The sequence below is a fragment of the Dipteris shenzhenensis genome, chromosome 30 (assembly GCF_047967505.1).
Source record: "Dipteris shenzhenensis isolate YYH24624 ecotype China chromosome 30, Dip_SZ_1.0, whole genome shotgun sequence".
Taxonomy (NCBI): Eukaryota; Viridiplantae; Streptophyta; class Polypodiopsida; order Gleicheniales; family Dipteridaceae; genus Dipteris; species Dipteris shenzhenensis.
In genome coordinates, this window is record NC_141625.1 from 27471458 (window position 1) to 27498618 (window position 27161).

Consider the following 27161-nt stretch of genomic DNA (forward strand, 5'->3'; position numbering starts at 1 on the left):
AAATGTGGGCAACAGGGAGGCCGCGTGTCAAAAAGCAAGTCAAAGTCAGAGAAGACAAAAATGAAAAATTGGAATAAATTGTAATCAGCAGCTTTTTATTTTTTGGCAAGTGCGAGCTGAGAGCTCATCAGCTCAGCCAGCAGCTATGGCGCCCGCTGCTCTGCTTGCTGGCGCCCGGCACCTCTCCCTCTCCCTCCATCCTCGCCATTCTCCACATTCCCCCCTCCCCCCACCTCCCCACTTCCATTTTCGCCTCGCCCATTACTCGCCCGTCTCTTGCCTCCTCTCTTCCCCGCACCCCCACCACCATCCCCGCCACCTCCACCTCCCCTCGTCTCGCTTCGAGTGCGTATCCCTCTGCTTCCTTCTCGCATTCTTGCAAAACCCATCTCTTTAGCCTCTCGTCGCGTTGCCAAGCTTAGCTTTGCTAGCGCTTTTTGAGATGACTGTTCTTGTTCCGTTTACCGTTGATCTAGATTCGTGGACCATCCTTTACGTCGATCCTCTACCAAAATAATTGCTGCATTACTTAGTTGTCTTTATGTTGGAAAGAGGGCTCCTGCCATTTCACTGAAGTCTTGCAAGATGTAGGATGATTCCACACTTAGCTTCTGACAGGCTCATGAATTTCCAAGGCTTGCTAATTATTTAGCGAATACTAGGAAGCTTGTATATAATTCTTTATATCTTAAGTTGATAGGAAATATTACCTTTGGAGTACAGATGAATGTTAGCAAATGTGGAATGTGGATCATGGGAAATACATGCCCATTTATTTACTTCCTATCTTTCTTGTTGGCCACTGCTATGGAGAGACAAGTCTCCTAGAAGTTTTTGGGAATCTCGTTTTCTTATCAATTACTGGCTGTGATGTGAGTGAAAGTGATGGTTTGAAGGTGTATCATCATAAGGTCTGTCTTTGCTGTGCCATCCTCCCTTCTGCCCCTAATGCATTGTACGTTCAGATTGTATACCTGATTTGGGGTGAGCTAAATCTCAATCGCAGCTGGATAATTTCTAATGGTCTGCACTTTAAGCATGGCTCTTGCAGAGTTGATGCGTTGTTGCATGTGTATCCTAAAACATCTGGAATTTTTACTGCAGGAGGCTGTTGTGCTTCACGTATGCAACTGGAAGTGATGGATCTGAGTATACATCTGATCCCATTGACGTTGTTGCTAAAGTACAAACGCAGAAGGTGAACTATCAGTATAATCGCGGTTTCTGTTGATTTTCCCTCACAAGATATCCAACAGTGGGTATCAGTGCTAAAAGTGTCTTGAGGTTAATGGATAATGCGAACAGCAGTGAGTGGCTTTGCATGAGCATTTTTAAACGAGCTAAAGCATAGCAATTTTCAACACTCAATGTAAGACATAGATTCGTCTAGCATGTGTTTATCAGTAGCACATATGGGCAGGAAGAACCTAGAGTTTTGGAGAGCACAGTAGAAGGAACGGCGCACGTGAAAAGGCAAAAGATTTGGGTTGTTTTTCTGCACATGACCTTCCCAGCTGCCTGTAGTGAATTTGCCTCTTCAAGCAGATATTTGACTTGTCTAGTTGCTTTCTTTGTTACCTTTTTGTTTGTGCATAGGTTCAGTTCTGTCTTGTAGTGATAACTGGTCCATAAGATGCTACAGTTCATCGCCCTTCTTGATGATGGCCCCTTTGCAAATTCTGAGAGTCACATGTTTGACTCTGTTAAATACAGTCTCAATTGCATTTGTACAAATTTGTTGGTTAAGATCTATTTAATTGCCATGATAGTCATCCTGGAAATTTTTTGGGTTCAAGACCTGCTTGAGTAAGTTTGAATTGCTTTAAGCATTTCCAAGGAGAGGACGAGCATTCACAGAGCTATGAAAGAGTTTCTTGAGTAAGTTTGAATTGCATTAAGCATTTCCAAGGAGAGGACGAGCATTTGCAGAGCTATGAGAGATAGTTGTATCTTTTTGTCTGTGCATAGTTTCAGTTCTGCCTTGTAGAGATACTGGGCTATAGGTGCCTGCAGTTCATTGCCCTTCTTGATGATGGTCCCTTTGCAAATTCTGAGATTCACATGTTTGACTCTTTTACATAGAGTCTCAATTGCATTTTTACAATTTTGTCGGTTGAAATCTATTCAATTGCCATGATATCATCCTGGAAATTTTTTGGGTTCAAGACCTTCTTGATTAACTTTGAATTGCTTTAAGCATTTCTAAGGATGAGGATGAGCGTTTAGAGTGTTATGAAAGACAGTTCTGGCAAGGTAGTTCAGTGTGTATTTTCATGAACTCAAGTTGCAGACATGTTGTTATGGGCGCAAACTTCAGTTCTGATTGATGCCTCTGTCTGCATGAAGTGTCTCCAAGGTTTTTTAGACACTCCTCTGATCTATATAAGGAGATACATGTTGATCGTGCGATCTAAAAGTTCCATCAATTCATGGAATACTTTGCATACAACTTGTATGCTGGCATTGCCAAAACAAGGCATCAACGTTGAATGTTTTTTCATCTTTGAAAATTTAGGTGGAACGAGTATCATTTTTGGAATATGAAAGTGATGCAATCTTAGAATAGAGAGGTCTATTTGATATCGTCATCGGAGATGAAGATCATCCACAAGATGGAGAGAAAGTAAGAGTATGTAATAAGCATTCTTAGGCAAGATCCCTCAATCGTCTAATGCGGAGCATGCATATGGAGCTACATAATTTATGCCTGCTGACCTCGCAGTTCGGCGACCTGTCTAACCTGCCTTGCTGCTGTTCTGCACCTTGGATGATGCGGCAGCCTGTGTGGCAGAGCTAATGTGACATGCAACGGTTAATGATCGTGTAAACTGCAGCGAGATCTTTTGAAATCTTATTGCGAGACTTCTTTGTGTATGCATCATAGAGAGGAGAGAGAGATATATAAGGGTTAGAGAAATGGAGCGACCACCAATTGGGTCCCTTTACCAACTGAGGACCACCTCCCCTAATATAGGGGAGAATTTGCATTAAACTTGGAGAACTTGAAAATACAAAAGACACTCCTCAAGAGCGCACGGAATTCAACCTTGAACACGTGGAGTTGACCCACAAAGCCTGAGAAACAGTTCCAGCCACAACCAAGACCCCAATGCTCCCCACATTGACGTTGTAGACCACTGTGCGAGGCTATCGAAGAGGCTAGTGCTGTCCATGGGCATGCAGTAACTAGGTGAGTGGAGGTGAAACTGAGGAAGGGAAAGAGCTGAGATATGGAGCTCAGAACTGAGAGATAAGAGCTGTGTGAAGCTGAGAAATACAACTCCAAACTCAAAAAGAAAAGCTGCTGAAACAGAGCTCCAAACCTCAACCTCATTTGCTGTCCAAAACCTTGTCAAATTCTGCGTTGACGCCCCCAATCGCAATTGTACGGCTGGTATCCTTGCTGTTCTTGGCGCTGCACAAGGCCGGACTGAGGCTGGAATGAGGCTAAAGGCTGGAGCAGTGAATGCTGAAGAATGGCGCAAAGGGCCCCTCCAAATTCAGCCAACCAGCCAGCCATATGGCTGACTGATAGGTCGGTTCTAGACGACCTGGTTGGCTGGCTTGGTAGGGCCTAAAACCAGGCCCTTGGATCGACTTCAGAGGGAGATGAGGCTACCTATAAAAGGCACATCCCCCCCTGCCCCTCTCCTCATCCTTGGTGCTGCCCTTGGGGTCCCTTTGGGACTCCTTTCATGGGTTGCACCTACTGCACCTATCCTATTACAAGGAAACAATACTCTACTCGGTTCTCCAGTGGGTACTAGTGACCAAGGACTGACCTAGGGCTTGGGAGACTGACCTACGTAGTTCGTACCTGACTGTCCCCAGACTAGGGCTCACAAAGGGATCACGGCATACAACAAAATCACCTATTAGGGATCTATTAAGCACTTGTTGATGTGGCCAGAGTGTCATGCTGCACCTTGCTTCCAAGCAGTTCGCTAATACAACAAAATCACCTATTAGGGATCTATTAAGCACTTGTTGATGTAGCCAGAGTGTCATGCTGCACCTTGCTTCCAAGCAGTTCGCCAATACCTATGGGAACTCCTGAAAAAGCTTTCATCTAACCATATCGCTTCATGGGTCCCTCAATCTTGGAACTTGGTGTAGAACTCCCGGATGCGTCTTCCTTGGAGAAGAATCTGTTCTAGCTCTATAATTTCTATGTCGTCGATCACCTCGGGTTGCTGCTCATTTGTGATTTCTTTGAGTGCTGGGCCGATGTAAGGCTTCAACCTGCAATACCTGAAAGACATTGTGCATAGTTCAACTATCTGGAAGCCACAACTTCATGGAGACGTCGTTGATCTTTTTAATAATCGGAAAGGGTCTGAAGATTTTGAAGGAGAGCTTGGGACATCGCTTGCCTACTTGTTTCAACCTTTGCTTGATAAATTCGAACCATTCTCCTCCTTGAAGGTAACATCTCGATGGGTTTGTTGGCTTCAGACGTCTAAGCTGCTTGCGCTTTGGCGTAGTGGTCTTTGATTGACTCTCTGATCTCTGCCATGGATTCGGTTGTCTTATTGGCTTCAAGAGTGGAGAAATAATCTTGGTGAGGAGTGATAAAAACCTTCTGCCGAACACTGCTTCATATGGTGTACAATCAATACTTGATGAATAGGTATAATTAAGGATGACCTATATGAGCGGAAGATTGTATTATGACATTATGCTTTAACTTTTAAGTACATTGGATGCCAGCTGATTGTAGACTTTCGACTGCCCGTCTGTCTGCGGATGGAATGCGTTGGACCTCTGGAGCTGGGTGCCGAAATTTTGAAACAGGCTCTTCAGAGATGAGAGGTAAACTTTGAATCCAGTCTGAGGTAATGGTCCCTGTGTTGGAATAGGGTTGGTCACCTCCCCACCTGTGAGCCCCAAAGGGCCACTTATATAGGCCTCCAAATCCAACCAACCAGTCGGCCATATGGCCGATTGCCAGCTAGGTTCTAGTCGACTTGGTCGGATGGCTTGGTAGGGCCTAAAACCAAGCCCTTGGGTCGATTTCGGGGGGAGCTGAGGCTGCCTATAAGAGGCGCCACCCCCCATCCCCTTCCCTCATACTTGGGGGCCTCTTTGGGACTCCTATCATGGGATGCACCTACTGCACCTATTCTACTCTAAACCTAACAAGGAAACACTACCCTACTTGGTTCTCTAGTGGGTACCAATGAATAAAGACTGACTTAGGCTTGAGAGATTGACCTATGTAGACTGTCGTGTCTGACTGTCCTTGGACTAGGGCACACAAAGGGGTCACGACATACGACAAAGTCACCTATTAGGGATCTATTAAGCACTTGTTGATGTAGCCAGCGTGTCACATTGTATCCAAGTGCAAGGGTACATGTGACAACTAGGTCTGCTACTGGAACCCTGAATAGTCCCATGGGGTGGCTGCCATGTGTCCCATCCTCTTGCCATGTAGGAGCATGGTATGGGCTGAGGATGGCCAGACATCCCCTTCTATTGGAGCAAAATCAGGGAGGCTGAAGGCTTCCTTATATGCTGCCTAGTTGCGCAATGTTCCTAGTCAACTCATGTGCCTCGTGGGATGCCTGGTGCTTGAACCTAAGTGCATACAAGAAGTTGGCAGTTGCTGGTACCTGTCTTGAACCTGTGAAGCAAAATCTGCTTGGGCTCAACCACTATTGCAGCAATCTTTGGCTGCTCCACTTTTGGTATCCTTATCAATGCTGGTCCACATAGCCATGACACATGGAACAGTGGATGCATCACTGTGCTAGGAATCTAGCCTAACTCACTTCCTCTCCTGCTCGCTACTACCTGAACTAACAGAATACTGCACTCAAAACATAAGTGGAACGGGGGAGTGAGTGTGAGTATGAGGGAGGAATATAATGGGACTCCAAAGATGAAAGAATACTGAAATAATCTCTTGCCCAAAGAGCTGAATTGCAACAAATAACTGAAGGACTAAGTACTGTACGGAGGAGATGAACCCTCACTACAAAAGAGGAATGGAAATATTGTATGAGGGACTAAACCCTCACTGTTGAACTGAGTACTAATGGCCGGAAGGGACTGCTCTAATGCAGAACCCTAACTGTTGCTGTCTGGATTGAACCGGGTCCTGAAGATGGCCTGAAGATGATGGTGGGGAGGAAGCTGATGTGCTGCTCCTGTCTTGGCCTGTTCGTGGCTGATCCCCTGTGGTTGGCTGAGGTGGTGGAGTGCCAAGACTAGTTTGAAGGTGGGCTGAAATGATGGGCCAAGGGGCTTCCATTATATAGGCTTTTATGGTACACTAGCCGACCCTTGGTTGGCAGGTCAACACTGACTGTTGACCAGATTGGCCAAAAGTCAACGTTGACAAGAAAGGTCGACACGTTGACTTTTGACAAAAAAGTCAAAGTTTTGTATTTTTTAATCCGTCGTGTGATACTCCATCGCTGAAGACTGCCACAGGTATAGTTCAAGAAGCCTCCTCCTGGCGCGAGCTGACTCAGCACGATCATTGGAAACCTGGAACTGTTGCTTTCAGGACACATGTGCTAGGTACACTCCTCTGGTCTGGTACTGGTACAGTAGGTCATTTGGTACAACAATCCAACTGCTGGTAGCTCCAACAGAAGGTAATGGATTAATAATCCAACTGATATTGCCACTGGTGCAAGGTCTGCTTCCTTGCATAGGCGCCTGTAACTCAGAGTTAGATAGCCCCCCCTCTCAAGTCCAAAGTGGTACACTGTCACCAGATCGATGAACTTCAGTGCTCCAATGACAACGGGCATATAACAACTCACAAGGATCAATCAACTGTGTTTTCTGCACTGGCAATTTGCTGACCCATCCGGATCTCTAGCAGCTCATGAGACAATAGGTGTAGCAGAACACTAGGAGACCGCCTCTGATCTGCTAGGTCATAACGTCCAAATAAAATACAGATTGGTAACATACTGCCACCTAAGTCAGTGGGAACAACTCCTCGTGGCTTGAGGTTCTGCCTGAAAGCTGGACTTGATGAAAGACTCCCTTCCTATTGCACCTAACTGGTAGGTACCGCTACCACAAATAAGTAACCAATCCTCCATCTGGATCCGGAAAGCTGGTTGGCAGCACATCCTGCCGTGTGCTACTAGAAGGCTGGAGTGTAAGTCGTTGCGGCGGTAACATTGTCTACTTGGTTAATGGTCCCCTCACTGTTCCTTTGGGGACACTGCTGCCAATAATGACCTTTCTGGCCACAATGGTTACACGTACGGGACGTCTTGAGTGCTTCTTGTTCTTTTGCGGTCAATTGCTTCCGTCCTTTCTACTCAGGTGTGTAAAAAAAGAGCACACAAAATAACAAAAGAGACTCTAAAACTAGCCACACAAACATGTCACTCTTGGATGCAAGAAATGTATTTTTAAAACAATCACTATTTTTGGGGTTCTAGCAAATAAAAGCATTCAATAGAATGAGACTTCTTGAGAAAAATGCATCATCGCCTTATTCAAAAGTCGAAATTTGATCTTAAGTACTTTTTGAACTTGGCATCATGCTGTTTGTTAGAATAGGGAAATTGCAAGCCATGTGATTCCCAACATAAAGAAGAACATCAGCTAATATACCTACATCAATAGTGTGCAAACGACAAATGTTTTTGCTTTGAAATGAACGGCGTTGGGAGCCTCTTTAATGAAAGCACCAGTTTGGGGCAAACAGTAAACACAAAGAAAAGCACCTTATGAAGTTGATGTTGTTGTCAAAAGGGAACTATGAATCCCATCATTGTTGACCACAACCAAGCTATAGTATTCTGCCAGATAGGTAGAAGTATAAGAGTGGACAGCAATGTATCTACTTGATGAAAACACAATAAGATTTTGCAAGTTTGGAAGTTCTTGTTTTACAGAACACTAGCTAGATCTAGAGAGCTCAAGTTTCTTATACAGTCTCACCCAGATCTAAATGTAACTAGTTAACCCACATGTTAACCATTCACAAAACTTGAGAAACATCAAGCATCATATACCCAAAATCACTCACAGCAACTCACCCATCCATTGATATCCACGTGTTTATGGACAACTTGTCAAAATATTCGAAGCTTTGTAGACTCAAACAGTTGGACATTCATTCTACCCAATGTCAAAGACACAACATGTTGTAGCTATCACTGTGAAACTTCTAATCTATGATGTCGCAAAATTGGAGAAGTTTTGTCTTGCTAGAAGATAGCTATAAAAATATGCACTCAGCTAATAGATGAAAGGCATGATGTTATATACATTTTCTTCAATCTCAGGTGATAGCCTGAATAGAATTTCCTCTTCTAGTATGGGCTCCATATGAATGTTAATGGCCCACACTAGGTGTGCATACATGAGAAATGTAGGTTCATTGACAAGCAACTCCCACACATCATCTTGGACTTTCTCATAGTAGTAGTATCCCGTAAGTACTAGCGATCTATCAGCAAAAATGTTGCCTCAATTATCCACCATCACCCCGGGTATTCTTTCCTTTTCCTTAGAGCACTTAATATTTCACCTTGCTTCCCATATTTTGACACAGTAACAACAAAGTTCTCTCCTACACACAATGAGTCAGTCAAGGCATCTGGGTGGCCAACATACATGGGGGTATCAACAACATCTTCATCCTTCACCATCACCCATGGGGACAACAGGATGATACTCCCAACTTTTTGCATATGCCTTATTCTTGCATCTTCTCCATTTTCTCTGCATACATGGATCACAAAAGCAAGAGAGCCTCCTACATCTCAAGGCACGTTTAACATTATTGGAGATTGTTTGGGTAATTGTGAATGTTTCTCCTTAAAGATTCCCTTAATTTTTTTGAAAAAATGGGTTATTTTTCAGTATGTGCTAAAAATCAACATTCCAAGGAAACCCTCTTCATGAGAGGGGTTCGACCAAGTGCTCCCATATACTCTTGGCCACTAGCATGTGCTTCACATGAATAATCACCTGAGGAGTACAGTTAAGGAGAATAAACGACCTTACACTTGCATTGACACGGTCCCAGAGCTGAGACATGGACTCGGCCTCCTTCTGCTCCAGCATGCCTAGATTGGACACAAGGGGACAACTCCTATCAATATGAAATTTGCCAGATCATATGAGTGCAACACAGACTCCATCATCACTCGCCAGACTTCATAGTTGAGCCTATCCAATTGATGGTCAATCGGGAACGTGGGCAAAACTGATATTTTTGTCTTGTTTATGCCATCTCGGACAAAGTTGCCATTTCGGAGTGAAGAGAGAGCTGAGCTGAGCTGAAAGAGAAGGTGGATGGGATAGACGGAGATAGAAGATTGAAGAAAGGAGAGGGCTGGAGAAGAGGATGAAGGGGCTGACAGCTCAGTGTACCTTCACTCCTCGCTATCCTTCCCTCGGGAACACCTCCTCTTTGATCTGAAAACACCCTTCAAAGTCACCCCTTGCTGGGCATCCGAAAAGTCCACTCTTGGCACACGCTCCTCCACAAAGACACCTCTGAACAGCACCCAAAACCTCCTCTCTGTATGCTGGCTTAACACTCCCTCCACTCCTCAGGTCTGTAGCCAACTGTGGCTCTAATACTGTGTGAGAAGTGCAGCCGAAATGAACAAAAATGGAGAGAGAGAGAAAGCAAACCTCACACACACCACACTGAGAGGGAGAGAAAGAAACAAGAGAACAGCAAGTGATCTCTGGCCAAAACCCCACAATGCACCTCTCGTTGTCGTTTTTAGGCACAACTAAAAAGTAGCTTCCAAACTCATTGAACCACATCTTTGCATCATTAAAGGTTTAGTCTTACCATCATGCACGAAGAAATTGAGCTTCCCAGGAAAAGAAGCTTTGACGGGCTACTTGACTCTCTCCCTCCCTTCATCTTCATGTGGACGGAGTAGAGAAATGGGAAATAGCCGGTCCTGTCCTTCCTTCTCCTCTCGAGCATGCGCTCTAAGCTCCCTCGCTTCTCTAACCTTGGTCTCTCTGAGCTCCTTGGCTTCTTGGGCCTCGCGTTGTCTGAGCTCCTTGGTTTCTTGAGCATCGCGCTCTTTGAGTTCTTTGGCTTTTAGAGCCCCATGATCATGTTCTTCTTTTGCCTCTCGAGCTGCTCTCTTGCACTCTCTAGAGGCTTGCTCCGCATCTCCTGCAGTTGAATCACTCTCTAGAGGCTTTCTCTCGATCAAATCCGCATAACCTGGAGCTGAACCATGTGGGTCAAGAGACTCTTTAGACTGTATCATGGCCATCATTGTAGAAACTATCGTTAGAGCCTCTACAAGGTTCTGTGGTGGACCCTTCCTCCCCATTGGCATTGGATTGTCATTGGAACTCATGGTGTCTTTCTTGGACCTTGTGTGGACCATAAAATAGTGGCTGTCCTTAAACTGAACCTCCCTATCTCAGGAAAGAAAATTTGAAGTTGTGATACGAGTGTAACAAGGAGATAGCCTCACTCACTCTCTCTCCTACTCACTACTACTCGAGTTGATAGAATAATGTACTCGAAACTCAAGTGGAACTGTGGAGTGAGTGTAAGAGTTGGAGGGAGGAATTTAATGGGCCTCTGAAGAGGGAATAATAACTAAAATAATGTCTTGCCCAAAGGGCTGAATACAACTGTAAACAGTTGATGGACTAAGTACTGTATGGAGGGGATGAACCCTCACTACAAGAGAGGAATGGAAATTATTGTGTGGAGGGACTAAACCCTATATGTACAACTATTCACATGCATGGGTTACACCAAAATATCTTATGGTCTTTGTAAAGACTTTTGTCACATGTATTCAGCTGGAGTGTAACATGCTTAAGTGTGCGAGGGTGTGTGGATATGTATGTGTGAGAGCTCTTGTTCATAGTATGGTCTACACCAACCGTTAGGCACTGATGACATCAGTGAGGATGCATAATAGCAATCCTTGCTATGCGTGATGGAGTTTATGGTTTTCACACATGTGAATTTCATGAGATTAAAACTACCCTTTTTGTTGTCTTTTTAGAGAATGAGTTTGGGCATGTTCTGGATTCATCTAGATATACGTTTCCACCGCATTAGTGGACATGCTAATTTCACCTTGTGAAGTTTTCGCCCATGTTGCAGTTTGTTGTTATTGTGATAAATTCTTTCCATCTTAAGTGGTGCATTGTCCCATCAGCTATCTTTTCTAAACATTTTATTCTTGAATTGCTTGTTTTTGGAGAGAGTAAAATGAAATATTATAGTCTTTACAAGTACTTCTACTTGAATGAAGAGAATTTGGACTACGTTTTGATGAGCCTTCTCCTTCAGTGCTAGCCTTTACCATGGCTGAGTATGCCCTTCACCTCTGGAATATTGACGAAAACTTGGTATGAAGACTTTTGTATAGATGGATGCTCAAGTGTGTGTGGGTGTCAGGACATATATGTGTGAGAGTGTTTGTTTATGGTCTACACCCACTCTTGCGGGTGCTGATGATATTGGTGGAGATGTCATATAGCTTGTCTCTGCTATTGTGTGCGTGATGGAGTCTATGGTTTTCAACCTTGCAAGTGATTGTCATGAGGTTTTAATTGCACTACTTGTTGTTTTTTTAGAGCATGAGTTTGGGCATTTTCTAGATTAATCTAGATAGATATTCTTAAACTAGGACTACCATGAGCTTGAAACTGCACTATGTGTTGTTGTTTTAGACGATGAGCTTGTTCTTGGATTCATCTCTCTCTCTATATATATGTGTGTGTGTGTGTGTGTGTGTGACACTGACAGCCCACTGAGTGGGACTTTCTTTTGGGTTGTATTGATGGCAAGATCAAATTTGGGCTGTCCTTTGGTCTCTAACATGTTAATGGATTGGAAACATATCCTCTCACATTTGAAATGGCATGGCCGGGATTCATTGTAGGGAAATTCTCTGAGAGCTGAGAGCATACATTGGTCAAGGGTTTTCGCCCCTCCGCTGGCTTTGTAGGAGCCTAGACATTCATACTTCCTTAGTTTTAAAGGGATCCACTCGGTCACAGATGTCATTCATGAAGATGGGACCCTCATTTCTTTTCCTTTGGCTGTTGCAAAATATGGCTTGGCATGCATTATCGTACTATATGGCAGACTATTACTCATATGCTTCACCATTTTCAGTCAATACCATCACTAGAGCTTGAAGACCGGCAGAAATGCAAGGAGATTTCAGCTTAGTAGTAGAGGTTGGAGGCTCTCCAGAGCTCCTCATTGGGATAGTTTTCATATTTCTATAGAGGTGCAGAAAAACTTTTGGAGAAGGCTCTGAAAATCCCTCAGAAATAGAAAGATCACTCTCTTCTTTTGGCTTTCTATTCATGGAGGGATTGCAATGAATCTGTGGAGATCCAAGTTTGGGGCTGATCCTGCTTGTCCTTGATGCCACGCAGCAGTCGAGTAAGTTCAGCATTGCCTTTGGGAGTGCAGACAGGCGAGGACGATCTGGAAGGGTGTTGTCAAGATTCTTTGCATATTTCATAGAGCACCCTTCTTCATGACTTGGGGATCAATGGCATGGTTATCTCTTACTGGACCTCAGGTGTTTTTCGAGGGACAGGACTCAGACTTATCCTTCATTATACGACGACACTCTGTGGAGTCATGCTCTGTCCATGATGTTCCTTTCACTCCTTTTAGAGCTGCTCATGCCTTGGTAGACACATCTTGGGAGATTCTGGCTAGCATTGCAGCTTGGCATATTTTAAGGGCCAAATGCACGGAGGTGACGGAGGGCTCACAGGTTCACCCGCCCCAGTCTATGGTTAGTATATGGACTGATACTATACACACACTGATGGCCATCTGGGCGAGCATGCAGGGATCCTCCAAAGTAGCTACAACCAGGAGAGAGACATTTTTCAGAGTTTGGAGAGGATCTCCGTTCTTCTCTGAGACTATTTCAGGGTTGAGGTGGCATTTTCAGCCTTCACCTTGGATTTTTGTTAGCTCTTTTTGAGCTGTTTTTCCTTTCATGCATGTCATGATGTACTCTCGCATTTGAGCTTGCTCTTGCGGATTTCATTGATACTTAATGAAGTAATCTTTTTTGAAAAAAAAAGAGCTTGAAGACCGGCTTCAAGATTGGACTCTTCATTCACTAGGTCGTCATGCCGTCCTTTGAGGTTGTCCCACATTACTGTATCTTCTTTATATAAAGTTCTTTTGCCTCCGCCCTGGGTTTCACATAGGGCAAATCAGCTACTGGATTGTCCGGTTCCTTCTAAGTTTTCTGTTCAAGCATGGCATGTTTTGAAGCCTCGACAATGTGTGGTGATTGGTTTTGATTGTGAACTCTTGTCCAAATAAGAATTGTTTCCATGTTTTAATGGCATGAATAATACCAATGAATTCTTTATTATATACAAAATACATGGTTTTGGCAAGTATCAATTAATGCCTTTTTTAGCTATTAGATGACCATGTTTCTCTAATATAGCTCCCATGGCAGTCATTGGCATGGGTCTTCACATCAAGATGTTGATCCCATTGAGTCAAAGCCAAGCATGAGGCTGTAGTAACTACTTCTTTTGATTGTTGTAAGGGCTTATCAAGTAAAGTGGATTGGTTACTTTGTTGTTTGTACTCCCTACAACAGGTTGTTAATTGGAATTGAAAGTCCTTGATATGCTTTTGGTAGATTTGGCAAATACCTATGAACATGTGTACCTCTTGTGCATTGTGTGACTTAGCAATACCCTTGATCTTAGTGAGATTCAATTGGACACTAGAGGGACAGCTTAAGGACCTAAGGAAGTGCACCTCCTCCGAACAGAAATTAAACTTCTTGGCATTGATGTGAAATTGATTGTGCTTCAAGAGATGGAGGACCTGTCTGAGTCGATGCTCATGCTGAGCAGGATCTTTCGAGAAGATCGGAATGCCATCAAGAAACATAAAGATATATACAAACCCGCAACATGATTCAGTTAAATATGGCCGGTTCTCCTATGAAACCAAAGGGCATGACCACGAACTTGTACTAGGCCTTCTCTATGCGGAAAGATGACTTGTGGATATCTTCTTCAAGTCTAACTTGGACAACATCTGTGCTCCATTGAGCCATTCCAAGGTTAGATCTTGGAAATAGGAAATTGACTCTTCATTGTGAGCATGTTGAGTGCGATGTAATCGACAATCTTAGCTGTGTTATCCTTTTTCTCGGCACACAAGGATTGGGGCTGGATATAGGAAGTTATTGGGCTTGGTGAACCCTATTAGTATCCAACTTCTCCATGGCCTTGCTGAGCCGGTATGGATGTTTGTTGGGCGATGAAGCTCCAGCAAGAATTTTTATCTTGTCATCCTGGGGCCGTGTTGGTGTAGGAATGGTGGTGAGCCCAAAGTCAAAACTAACTTCTGGAACTATTGTAACAAGGCTTCTGGCTGTGGGTTGCAATCTAATGGATTTGTGACGTAGACCAGGTAAACTTCCCCACCTTGACATAACTTTTGATTCAGTTTGGTTGCTGAAATCAATGGCCAGCAAGAGCAATCCAGAAGACATCGAAGCATTTCTGTTTCAGCTTTTATTCCCTCTTGGGCATGGTGTTATGATTCCCTTTAGACCTCAGTGGATTTGGTCTTTTGCTTGATGGGCACAAATCCTATCAATTCTCTTTGGAAAGGATTGGGGATAGTGCTTGGGTTCAGCTTCCACCCGCCCTGTCATTTTTGCATGCTTCAATCCTCAATGTTCTGTACTTGGCTGTAGGACCTAGGTATCTTTAGATGCACCATGTCGAGAAGGGGTAGGTTGACACTCTGCTTCTCGATGCCGAGCATGGTCGCCATGAAGATCCCCAAGATGTGTTTGATGAGATTCAATTCTTTCTTCTTATAGTTTTGTAGGACCTCAACCTGGTGCCACCATCGTGCTCCCAGATTCCATTTCACTGCCTATGTTGGTGTGATTCAGAGTGTCCTGCACCTGAAAATTAATTTGATTTGAGTACTCTGGCTCGTCACCTAAGAGTGAGATTTTTGTATCATTTGGTTTGCACAGAAGGCCTCTGCTTGGTGCTGTGTTTTTAAAGTCTGCTGCTGAAAATTAGTTCATGTCTTCATAATTCAAGTACATTTTAATATTGCTGATATTGTTTCAAATTCAAGTCCATGGTAACATTGCATCTTGTTGGAATTGCAGATACTGGTACTAGGAGGCAGCGGCTTTGTTGGCTCTGCCATCTGTAAGACCGCGGTTGAGCAGGGAATTGAAGTGGTATCTCTTAGCAGGTTTGTGCCCAACTTATTCTTACCAAATTTTGTCCTGATGAACCGTTCATCTCCTTACATCCGTGTGAGATTGGAACATGCCATTTGATTGCCGTGAAGCTTAGTGGCACAATCCTTGTGAAGTCAGCAATGCATGCATCATGCATGTTATTTGACCATACTTGTTTGGAATTTACTGATATATGTCTGGTCGTTGCTGCCTTTTCAATTTGGTTAGGATTGCCTGTGTTATGTTGTTATGCTGCTGACTTATATATGATGCAGGTCAGGGCGTCCTCCTCACAATGATTCATGGGTAGATCAAGTTGTGTGGATTTCAGGCATGCATATTTCCTGCCTTTAAAACCTTAACTCCTTGTTTTGCTTACTTGTCTACATTGTGATTATTTCCCCTTGTTTATTAGTAGTTATGCAGAAAAGAATGTCAAAGCATTCATGCTATCAATATGTGACTTACCTGTGTTGTTGTACAGGTGATGTGTTCTATGCAGATTGGGATGGGCTTCTTAGCGGTACAACTGCAGTAGTTTCCACTGTGGGTGGCTTTGGAACTAATGAGCAAATGGAGAAACTCAATGGTGAAGCAAATGTATTGGCAGTAAATGCTGCAAGCAGTGCAGGTAGTTGCGACATCAAGAAGACTCCCATGTTTGTGCTAGGGCCCAAATCAGAACTTCCTCTTTCTTGCTCAGATAATTATTGCAATTCGTACTTGCTGATGAAACCTTATATACAGTCACATGTTTCCCATCTTAGTAATTCAAACTTGCAGCCAAAACCTTATACACAATTGGATGTTTTCTGATCTTAGTCATGCAAGCGAAACACTATCGAAATTATGACTGAACTTCAGAGAGCTTTTGCATAGTAACAGAAATGAGAGTGAATGGGATTTCAATGGTGGAAAGAAGACAGAACTGTTGCTTCCATTCTGACATGTTAAGGGAATACACTAGTATATAGACAAGCAGCATCAAATGCTAAAGGTGGTTAGAACCACCATTCTCTCTCCGCTTCATAAGCTTTGGAATCCCTTTCCAAATCTGGTCAACCAATACGAACAGCTGCCAACTTCCTGGCAGCCATCTTTCTACATGTGGAGCACATCATCAAGATGAAGGTGGTGAGGGATCAACTCTCTGCAATCGGTCCAACGATGATTCGGCAAGAATGACTAGGCTCTTGCTTGGCATGCTCCTGAGAAACTACAAGCGTCTCATCAAGACTATGGTTGCAGGGCAGCAGTTGGCTCTAGTGGCTTTCGAGGAGCTAGTGCCTTTTCTTTTGCAGGAGGAAGCCTGGGAGAAGAAATATGGCGGATCCAATGACAAGGCCTTAAACAAAAATAAAGGCACAGGTAAGGGCAAGCCTGGCGATGGCAAGTCCAACAATGAGAAAAAGAGAAATGACAAGACTGATGATGATGATGAGTCGTCTTCATCCAGCAGGAGCAAGAAGAAGACTAAATGCTGCTACTGCGACGAGGCAGGACATTTCGCAACCAGCCAGGACATTTCGTGAAGGAATGTAGAAAGAAGACAGCTGGCTGATCAGAAGAGGAGAAAGGAGTCCAATGAGGAATCAGAAGAGTCAAAACCGGCAGCTGATGTGATAACAACAGATGAGCTTTCCTTGGTGATAACTCCAAGTGTTGTTGATGTAAGTATCCAGATCTTAGTATTCTGGTTTATATGTCTGATATTGAAAGGTGGTTTGGAGAAGAGTCAACAATCTGTGTGGAGGTGAAGGACAGCAAAGAGTGCTCAGATTGCTTTGAGCGCAAGGCTGGTATCATTGGCATGAAGGAAGCTTCTTTGAAAGGACCGCAAGAGTCCTGTTCAGATGGAACCTGGGATACTGAAGAGAGTACTGAAGGATTACATAGGGAAGTCATGAGTGCCTCCATAGTTTTTTCCATACCCGTATGGTATGGATACCTAACATATGCAAACGTCTGAAAAAAAGACGTATGAAATGGAATTTCATACTTGACCTCCCTTGTTTTGACTTCTATTTTCTTCCATGCTGTTCGTAGAGCCTTTTACACACGAAGAGCCATGGACCAGTCAGTCATCTGGAGCCTTTCGCACTCAAAGAGCCTTTTGCAGCCAACCATCTGGAGACTAGAAGTTTGCACAGGCTTCTAGTGCTGTGCGCCCCCCCCCCTGGAGTGTCTTCAGTCCCCTGATTCAACTCTATTGGATCTACATTGAGGATTCTCTAATCTGTTTGTGGTTTAAGATATATCTTTGGAATACTTAAGTAGTTGAAATTTGAAACTTGAAACTTGAACTTGTTAATAAAATTTCCTATACCTTATGTTTTGAAAGTATGAAAACTATTAGGGCTGCGTATGGTTCAGTGAGGGGCATTATTCGATACTTATTCCATACTTCATACCCGTATGTGTATGCCGTATGAAAACACATGGAAAAAACTTTTAGGGTCGCGTATGGCGAATTCAGTGAGGGGCATTTTTCCATACTTATTCCATACTTCCATACCCGTATGTGTATGCCGTATGAAAATGTATGGAAAAAACTATGAGTGCCTCCATGAGGTACATGGCTTGTTTTCAGAGCAAGTAAGCAAGTGGGTGGATCTATGGGTATGCATGTTCTTTATGTATACATTCAAACCTTAGTAGCATGCTATGGGCAGATTCTTTGCTTTATGTTTCTCAGGATTTGAGGGACTTGCGGGTGAAAGCCATCTTGGAAGGCAGAAGGGAAAGACGTGGTACTTGGATGTAGGTGTTGGAAGATGGTTATGGTGAACCTGTTGAAACCTTGGGAAGATTACCTACTCGAGAGAGATCATGGTCCAGGTTTGCTGGAGATACACTTGGGCTTGGAGATCTTTGTGGATCAGCCACTGGGGTCTCATTGCTCAGGTGGGATACTTGGTTGTGGATATTGCTAGAGTGAAGAGAGTTGAAACAGACCTCGGAAGGATAGTGTTGGAAGACTCTAGTCTGTTCTTAGATTCTAAGGGGGACAACTGGATATTGTTTGTACTAGGGTTGCTCAAGACCACTGGTGGATTCGTGACTAAAATTGGTGGTACCATGGACCTGTGGTATTGCCAAGATTGTCCCCGTGTACCAGAGTGGTTCACTTGCGCGGGACTGGACCTGGAAAGCAGGAGTTGTGGGTTGAAAGTTTGAAGAACGAGGACATCTCTGAATTTTCCCAGAGAGCTTCTCCATGGGAGCTAATGGAGCATTCACAAGAAAGTGTGGATATTGATTGGCCCACAGCAAGTCTGTGAGAGCGGATGTAGGAGTTTGATAGATCACCTCCCCACCTGAGAGTCCCCAAATGAGAGCATGGGGGACAGCTGTACTAGCAGAGGCTCAGAAAGCCCACGTGGATTGCCAAGGGAGAAAAGAGGGGCTGCCACATGGGCAGCATGCAAGGTGCCATGTGGGAAGCATAGGCAGCATTACCAGGCTGCCATTGATGGGCTGGATAAGCTATGATCAGTGGGCAGAATGGCTCACACCTAGGGCAAAGGATTGGACCTGGGCCAGCAGCAAGGGCATAGATTGAAATTGTACAACCAAGGCGACGATTATACCTATGCATGTTATAGAGTCCTTGAATAGCTCATAGGGTACATGATGCTGGATCATATAAATTGAGATGTACAAATTCAGATGGAAGAACCCAACAGAAACTAGTGACAGAGATGAATAGATGCCCAATTGAAAGGTAGACAGTGCTGGAGGAAATAGAGGAATAGATGCCTATTCAATGCCCAACTGAAAGGTAGACAGTGCTGGAGGAAACAAATGAATAGATGCCTATTCAAAAAGCAGACCTATGCATACAAGAGCATACAATCTCGAGGAAGCAGATGAATTAGATCACTTCTTGCGAGGATGGCAGTTCTTGAGCTGCAAAAATTTGATGTAGGAGTGGCTTAATGTTGAAGCTTTACTTCAGAGTTTGAATACAAAGCAGCAATTTGGGATTTTGGTAAGAGAAGTATATAGTAATGATCACAGCAAGTAGAGTTTTCTTCCTTCAGGATATGAGTATGGCAGTTCTTGAGCTGCAAAAATTTGATGTAGTAGTGGCTTAATGTTGAAGCTTTACTTCAGAGTTTGAATACAAAGCAGCAATTTGGGCTTTTGGTAAGAGAAGTATATAGTAATGATCACAGCAAGTAGAGTTTTCTTCCTTAAGGATATGAGTACCAGAGGAAGGAAATGGAAGTCCGAAGGACAAAAAAGTCATGTGGTCTACTTATTCACATTCATTCTATCTAGCTAGCACCGAGTGTTAGCAACAGAAACTGTTTGAGCTGGTTGTCTTATAAAAAAAATAGTTCATTTCATTCCAAATTTAAGGTTTGTTTTGCAGCAATGTGAGCGGAACTGGAGTTAAAGCACAACAGATCATAGTAGTCTGACAAATGGCTTAGTATGAACGGTATCATGGTGCCTTATAATTGGGTGTGCGGATGATGAAAAGTTTTATTGAAATGCTTTTCTTTTTTTGGCTTTGGGGGGGGAGGGGAACGAGATTAAGTGCGGAAATAATGGGATAGAAACTTGTGAAGGAAACTGATGTTTTTCGATCATACTGTGCCTAGGTGTTCCAAAGTTCATCTATATATCAGTCCATGATTACAATATACCAGATATTTTCAAGAATATTGGATACTTCACAGGGAAAAAACGGTCGGAGGCAGAAGTTCTAGCTAAGTTTACCACGACAGGTGGTCATACAGTATTTAATTTTTAATTCTCTCTTTTTTTGTTTTACATTTGAGATATCTAAGAGCATTGTGAATTCTGACTTACATAACACTAAAATAAATGATGTATGAGTTATCAACGCATTTGGTATCTTTCTTGGAATGTAGGTATTGTGCTACGTCCTGGCTTTATCTATGGGAAGAGACGAATTAATGGCTTTGATGTACCACTTGATGTGATTGGGGAGCCAATGGAGAAGATTTTAGATGCAGCTCAACCATTGACACGGTCATTGAGTGCTTTGCCGGCATCAGACCTATTCTTTGCTCCTCCTGTCAGTGTTGATGACGTTGCATATGCTGCCATCAAGGCTGTAACTGATGACGACGTTTTTGGCATACAAACAATTGAACAAATCAAAGAGTTAGCTAAAGTTATGCGAGGAAGTTAGGACAAAAGTGTTTCATTTCTTCCGTTTTTGGCTCCTTGAAGTAGGTTTTCGTATCTCATTGTGGCTTCAAGGATTGCTCAACAGCAAGGAAGCCTTGATCCCATTATCAATTCATGATAATTCAATGAAGAATTGTGAGTATTTCTACTATAACTCTTCTCTATGGAAGGAAATCTATTACCGGTAGTATTACAGTGCGATCATAATAGTATTGTTCTCCTTTTATTTGGAAGCTTTGTCCTTCCCCCCTTGACCTTTGGTTGTAGAAACACTTATCTGCTTGATCAAATTCTCTGCATTCAAGCTCCTGTAGTCGATCTAATGAATCGCTGATGTCACTCTACAATTCGATTCAGACGTGAAAGCGAATAGCAGACCTAGAAATAGTGCACTCAAGCATGCCTTCTTTCAACATGTACATAAGATCGTTGGCTTCAATTGAGCTATAGATTGCGTTGATGTTATTGGTTGTGCCAAAAACTGCTTCATCCATTGTGCAACATTAAGGGTTAATTTATTGCAGAATGAACTTCTTCAGCGTCTTATTACAGCTAAACACGATTTCTTTGGCAGCACAGTATGATCTTGGTAAGGTTGACAATTCAAAATTCTGATAAACTGGCATTTCTGCATTTTTTGCTACCATTCAGAAATTCATTTCGTAACTGCAGAGTGGTTAGAGCAAACGAGCATTCTGTGTCATGTTTGTAAAAATGCTTAACAGAAAAAGAAAATATATTCCATAAAAAAAACCTGGCAGAATAGGCTGAAATCTTTCTCTGCAAAACACCGGGATGCAAAGAGAATGTTCAACTTGATAAAACAAGGAGCTAATACATCTAATGACCTAGCTCAAAAGAAATCTCAAAAGGAACTAAAAAACAAAGGTCTTGCGACAAAAACAAGAGAGCCCTGCCCACTTCTTCACTTGACCAAATCTAACCTACCAAAGCTAAAATTCTAAAAATTGTAATTGTTGAGTCAGTCCTGCAGTGCACTCTGCTATTTACTCTCATGAATCAAGCCAATGGACCTCAGGCGAAGAGGGGGTTAATTCTTTCTGCCAATATCTTCCCTTCTTGGCTTATTGGGGGGATGGTTGGAGATAGCGCTTGAAGGGGTGTTGGGAATGGCCTTTGGTTGGCCATGCATACGATAAATAGGTGGAAGATAATCATGCAAGAAATTAGGGCACCTTTTGTGCTGTAGACTAGTGGCCTTTGAGGATTTGAGGGCCCTTGGTCGTGATCATGTCAGAGCGCGGTGGAATATGCTGTCTTTAAGGGAGAGCAGAAACGGGAAATGTTGTACACCTATAGTATACAGGAAAAACTCTGCTTCGTTGCCACATAGAAGATGGAATATAACAGGGCAATGTGCCCTTTATATAAGGGGAGCTAACACTGCTGAGCTGAACGACCTGACCCAACCTTGTTTGTGTTTGGCTTGGTTGGCTGACCCCATTTGTTCTGGTCAGGGTAACTTGACCCTGTCAAGGGCAGGCCTGATTTGCAGCCCCACCCTGGCCTATTTTACTGGCCCAAATGTGGCCCTTTAGTAGGCCCAAACCAACCCTTAACGTTTTCTACCTTGCCCTTGCTTATGCCTTGACAAAACCTTCAAACAGCCTGCCTAAATACAATAAGAAAGGACAACAGTACTACAGCTCTCTTTGGGCCGGCACACCAAATAGAAGCCCCCCAAACCCTGATGTACAGGTAGGAGATGACCTACTTTAACACCCCTTCTCAGCTCGTGGATGTTGACCTAAGCGCAGGGACCTCGAATGTAGACCGATCATTTATTGTGGTAGTGGCTTTATGAAGAGGTCCGTTGTGTTGTCCATCGAATAGAAGGCCAACAAGATATCCTCATCCAAGATCTTTCACGGGCATGGGACATCGGATTCCTAGCAATGGCTATACGGCTTTGATTGTCACACTGGATGAGGGTAGGTTCTCTTTGCTGGAACCCAATCACTCCAAGGAGTCTTCGAAGCCATGCTACCTTGCCGGCAGCTCCACACACAGCCTAATACTCAGCCTCAGTCGAAGACGAGTCATGGTGGGATGTTTCTTGCTGGTACACGAGATAGTTGCTGATACAAGGGTAAATCAGTAGCCGGTTGTCGATCTCTGCGTGTTTGGACCTCCACCCTTGAAGGTGGACTCTGGGCTTCACTCCCAATCCTGCATCAAAAAAGAGTCCATGATGCTTCGTACCTTGCAGATACTGGAGGATCCGCAAACTTGCATCCCAAAGTGTATTGAGAGGAGTCTGCATAAAGGAGCTCAACAGCCCCACTGGAAAGTTGAGGTCCAATCTGGTGTCAAGCTGAACCAATGAGATTCGTGTACAGTGAGGCATCCACCTGCTCACAAGGATCATGCTGGCATAGATTGATGTTTGGGTCCATCGTAGATGAGAGTTTTTCATGCCAAATTCCTCCAACAGCTCATGAACAGACCGCTGCTGTGACACAAAAAACCTCCTTTGTGTAGGAGACCTGTCAGTTTTGGCAAACCGCCTTCTAGAACCCAGATCTGGAAACCCGTATTACCTGGCTTTCCTTTCTGCTTGGAGTCGCACCACTTGGTGTTCTGCTGACCGGTGCCTTGGTTACCAGTCGACTAGCTGCACGTAACTCAAGTTGATCGAATAATTCTGGGTTGAAGCCTGTCATCTCAAACTCTTAGGACAAGGCAGTCTTTATTACTGTCTGTCAAGATGAGTATCATCAACATACAAAACGATTAGGGTGATTATACCGTTCTCCCAAAAGAGATACAAGTTGGGATTGGCACTTGATCTCTTGAACCCCTTGTGTGAAAAGAAAGTATCTATTTTTTGGTTCCAAAGCCTGCTTCGGGCCATACAATGCCTTCTTTGATCTGTAAACCATACCGTGTGATTTAGGAACCTGAAAGCATGGAGGCTGCTCTACGTATACCTCCTACCGGTCACCATTAAGGAAAGCTGATTTCGTGTGCATTTGGTACACTGGTCAGTGTTGATGAGAAACAAGAGCAAGTGATTGTGGCCATCCTCGCGGTCTGTGCAAAGGTATCCTTGTAGTCGGTGCCTGGCTGCTAGTGCTTGTCAATTGTTTCATCAGAAGTGTACTTGGTCTTGAAGACCGACTTGACACCAATCACTGCTGGTCTCAATGGCCTTGGAACCTTCAAGCTCCACTTGCATGTCTCTCCAACTTCCAAGTCTCCTCAAAAGAGCTACGTTGATCGCGGAAGGCTCCTCTTCTCGAAGGATCGGAGACATCAATGCATAATGTACCTGTAATGGTTCCTCTGTTAGAGCTTTATCTGAGCCGTAAATCCCACAAATACAAGCTTTTGAGATTTGGAGTCTAGCTTCCCCTCTGCTTCTTCGGGGCGTGAACATAGATATCACATCCGAACACAAGGAGGGCTTAGGGAAGCGGCTCTCCACCTTTAGAGTCTTCACTGAAAATCCGGATTCCTTCTCCACCAAAGTGCACCATTCTCTAGAACCTGCAAAAGCTAGGTTCTTATGGGACAAAAATACACCTAGGTGAACCTTTTGTAATCATCAACCAGCAGAGAGCCCCTCCTTATGTAGGAGTCTGCATAGGTCCACAAGGATGTGTGTGAACCATCTAAAGAGGTTGTGAAGCTCATCTGGTAGTTTACTTCATAATGACCTCCTTGTGTTGGTTTCAACGGATCAAGAACTTATTTGCTACCCCATCATGGAAGCCAGAGGGATACCCGTAATAGAAGAGAGAGCAGAGAGCTTGAAGAACCCGTTGTCAACTGTGCCATCCCACACAATCTGCCGATGACTTTGTCGTGGATTGCCACAGAATTTCCTCAAATTCTATATGCTTGCCAATTTTACAAACTTAATGAACTTGCAAATGGAATCCAAGAGATGGAACATACAATACTTGGGAGGAATGCTTTTCCCATCAAGAATGATCTTCAACTCTCTCTCTAATCTTATTGGGATAGTGGAATTGTCTCCGATGAAAATGTTGCCTGACTTCTATCGAAGGTCTTGGAACATCTTGCGGGATGGTGTCATATGCCTAGAAGCTCCATTGTCAAGAATCCATTCCCAAGAGTCACCAATTATGAGAGTAGCCCCCTCCCTACCTGAAGAAGTTGGAGCACCTATGTCCAAGATCTCCAAATGAACAAAGGCTGGAGTCGTGGCAGCTGTGGCTGAGGAACGGGTACCCTTCATTGCTACTTTGAGGGCACTTCCTCCTATAGTGACATTTCGTGCCATAGCGGTTGCAAGTCTGCTCGGATTTTAATGTATCTCAATCTGCATTGGACTGCTTTTCTGAGGATGTTCAATTAACCTTTCCCTTGTTGCCTCGTGGAGGGTTCTAGAAACACTCCCCACAAGCTCCTCCCACGTGAGAGAACTCAGAATCCCACTGGTGATGAGAGAGGAGTAAAGTGCTTAATACTATGAGGAGAGATGTAGTTCCCTGCTTGAAGGATCTCTTGCTGAAGAGCTTGCAACTTGTTGATGTGGTCCTGCAGTAGATCTGAAAGATCCCCCTGTTAGATTGTACTTCTATATACTACGAAATCAACCAAGTCGTATGACTGCAGCACTAACTACATCAAGTCGTATGGCTTGGTTGGTTGACCCGACAGGTCATATGACTTGACCCTGGTCAAGGTGGTTCGAAGGCTTGACTGTCCCCAACCTAGCATGTCTTACTGGCCCAAATGCGGCCTTTTACAAGGCCAAACCAACCCTTTGCCAGCCCCAACTTCTTGCTTGGCTTATGCTTGTCAAAGCTCTCAAACAACCATAGAAACGTCGTGAGAAAAGGAAAACAATATGACACTTCTCTCTGACTGGTTACACCTACGTAAAAGCTGCCACTCCCTATGTATAGATAGGAGATGACCACTCACTTATCCTAATCACCCCCCCCTCTTGCCACGACATTATATTCAGCTTTCTGGCTCCCCGACTCTCTACCTCTACACTTGTGATGATTCACATCCCAACTCTACCCAATCGGCTTTAAATACCCTCCTCCCATCTCTTTCCCCCACCGACCATGCCTACTTCACTCCCTACCCAAACTAGCCACATCTATCTATTGGCAATGCCCAGTTTGTCCTCTCATATGACCCAATCCCTGTGCGACAGCCGTTGTTTATCCCGGTGTCTTTACCCCTGTGCGCATTTCCTCTGCCTCGTGCCTCGTACCACCTCGTTCGAGCAAATCCCTCGCCTACGTTGCCACCTCACTCGATGGATTGACATGTTCTTTCCATTTACTGAGCCCTCCCTTCCATTTCATGGTTTTTTAAAACTACTCTTTATCCCCCTTCACCTCACTGGTTTTTTAAAAATTATTTGATTTCTTCATCTCTATTTCTTTTTTCCCCCTTAAAAAAAAAAATCTCTTCCCTCCTATATAATTTTGCTACCCTTCCCATGCTCAATATTTTTAGACCTCCCCTTTTCCTCACTAGGTCTTCCATTTCACAGTTTTTTCTAATTCTTAATTCTCTTGAATTTGGTCTTTACTCTCCTTTCACCTCACAGTTTTTTAGAATTATTTAGTTGCCTCATCTCTATTCTTCTTTCTTTAAATCTCTTCCCTCCTTCTATATATTTGCTAACCTCTCCATGCTCTATATATTTACTTCCCGCCCCCCCTTTCCCCCTCTTTATATATATATTTTTCCTAACTTCCTTTTTTCTCTCCTCTCTATTTCTAAAATATATCCTTATATTTTTTCTTTTTCTTTCTTCTACATTATTTTTTCCTCAATTTTTCTTCTTTTAGTGTCCCTTTACAATATCATCTTATCCTTTCCCTCTAAACTTTCCCTTTGAAAATCCACCGCCATATTCGCCTATACTACTCCCTTACCTTACCTCGTTAATTCTTTCTTTCTCAAATTTTCATTAACTTTAAAACCTTGAAAATTCATTACACTTTCGCCCTATTCCTACTAAATGTTTGTTCCTTTCTTTCATTTATACTCCAGAACCCCCCCCCCCCTCTCCCCCTTTCCCTTTTTTTCATTTGTTCTTCTTATTAAGTCGTAATACATAACTTCTACTTATCATTTCTTTCCCCATCCCATGTTATCCCAATTATAATTTCCTCTCATTAAAAAGATTTATTTCCCATCACTCATATAATCCTCCCACTCTCCATGGTCTTTACTAATAATTCCTTTATACCTTCCCTTCACCTGCATATGAAACTCAAGTTGGTTCACTCCATTCCACAATTTAAAAATAAAACCCATCTTTTTCAATTGTAATTCTACATCGGGCTGTTTTATTGTGACCCAGACAACAAGGGAGGGGTGTTTATGACACCGGTCTTCCCAACCTAAGTTAAACTGGTTCTTATAATGTTTTCTTGTTGGATGGTGGCAGGTATGCAGACTCTCCTCTTCAATAAAAAGAACGCTTGCCAGGACTTCTTCAAGCTTAATATTTGTTGCATAAACATTTTTCCTTTTTTATCAAAACTCTTGTGTACTTTTTATAAAAATTAGTAGGCTTTTTACCTACTTGCTCAAACTCTTCCTTAATTTTATAAGTTTCGCTCTCTTTTCCATTGTCATTGCTCTTTCGTCATTTCACTATGCAAAGGGGTTTTGTCTTATCTTACACACATACACACACACACACACACACACACGATGGTAATCCTTGGTTGGGCTACCACATGTTTCATGCCACGTGCCACGTTGCTTGATAAACACTTATCGGGTTAGGCAAGAACACTGGTTTTTCTATGACTTAAAATTGTT

General features: G+C 43.4%; 1 protein-coding gene across 1 annotated transcript; it reads left to right on the forward strand.

Annotated features, from left to right (window-relative positions):
* The first annotated feature begins 104 nt into the window (after positions 1-104).
* Positions 105-20575, forward strand: LOC147881916 (NAD(P)-binding Rossmann-fold superfamily protein). Its single transcript, XM_087401823.1, has 7 exons — positions 105-345; positions 1105-1198; positions 15129-15217; positions 15482-15537; positions 15691-15837; positions 19817-19942; positions 20090-20575. The coding sequence occupies exons 1-7, from the start codon at positions 146-148 to the stop codon at positions 20371-20373; spliced, it is 996 nt and encodes a 331-aa protein (XP_087257949.1). The 5' UTR covers positions 105-145; the 3' UTR covers positions 20374-20575.
* The last annotated feature ends 6586 nt before the right edge of the window (positions 20576-27161 follow it).

What these genes read in the sequence shown, in the direction of transcription:
- LOC147881916 (XM_087401823.1), top strand. Translation starts at nt 146, where the DNA reads ATGGCGCCCGCTGCTCTGCTTGCTGGCGCCCGGCACCTCTCCCTCTCC. An exon ending in GAAGTGGTATCTCTTAGCAG is followed by an intron (nt 15,218 to 15,481) that starts GTTTGTGCCCAA and finishes TATATGATGCAG; the next exon opens with GTCAGGGCGTCCTCCTCACA. An exon ending in AAATGCTGCAAGCAGTGCAG is followed by an intron (nt 15,838 to 19,816) that starts GTAGTTGCGACA and finishes TACTGTGCCTAG; the next exon opens with GTGTTCCAAAGTTCATCTAT.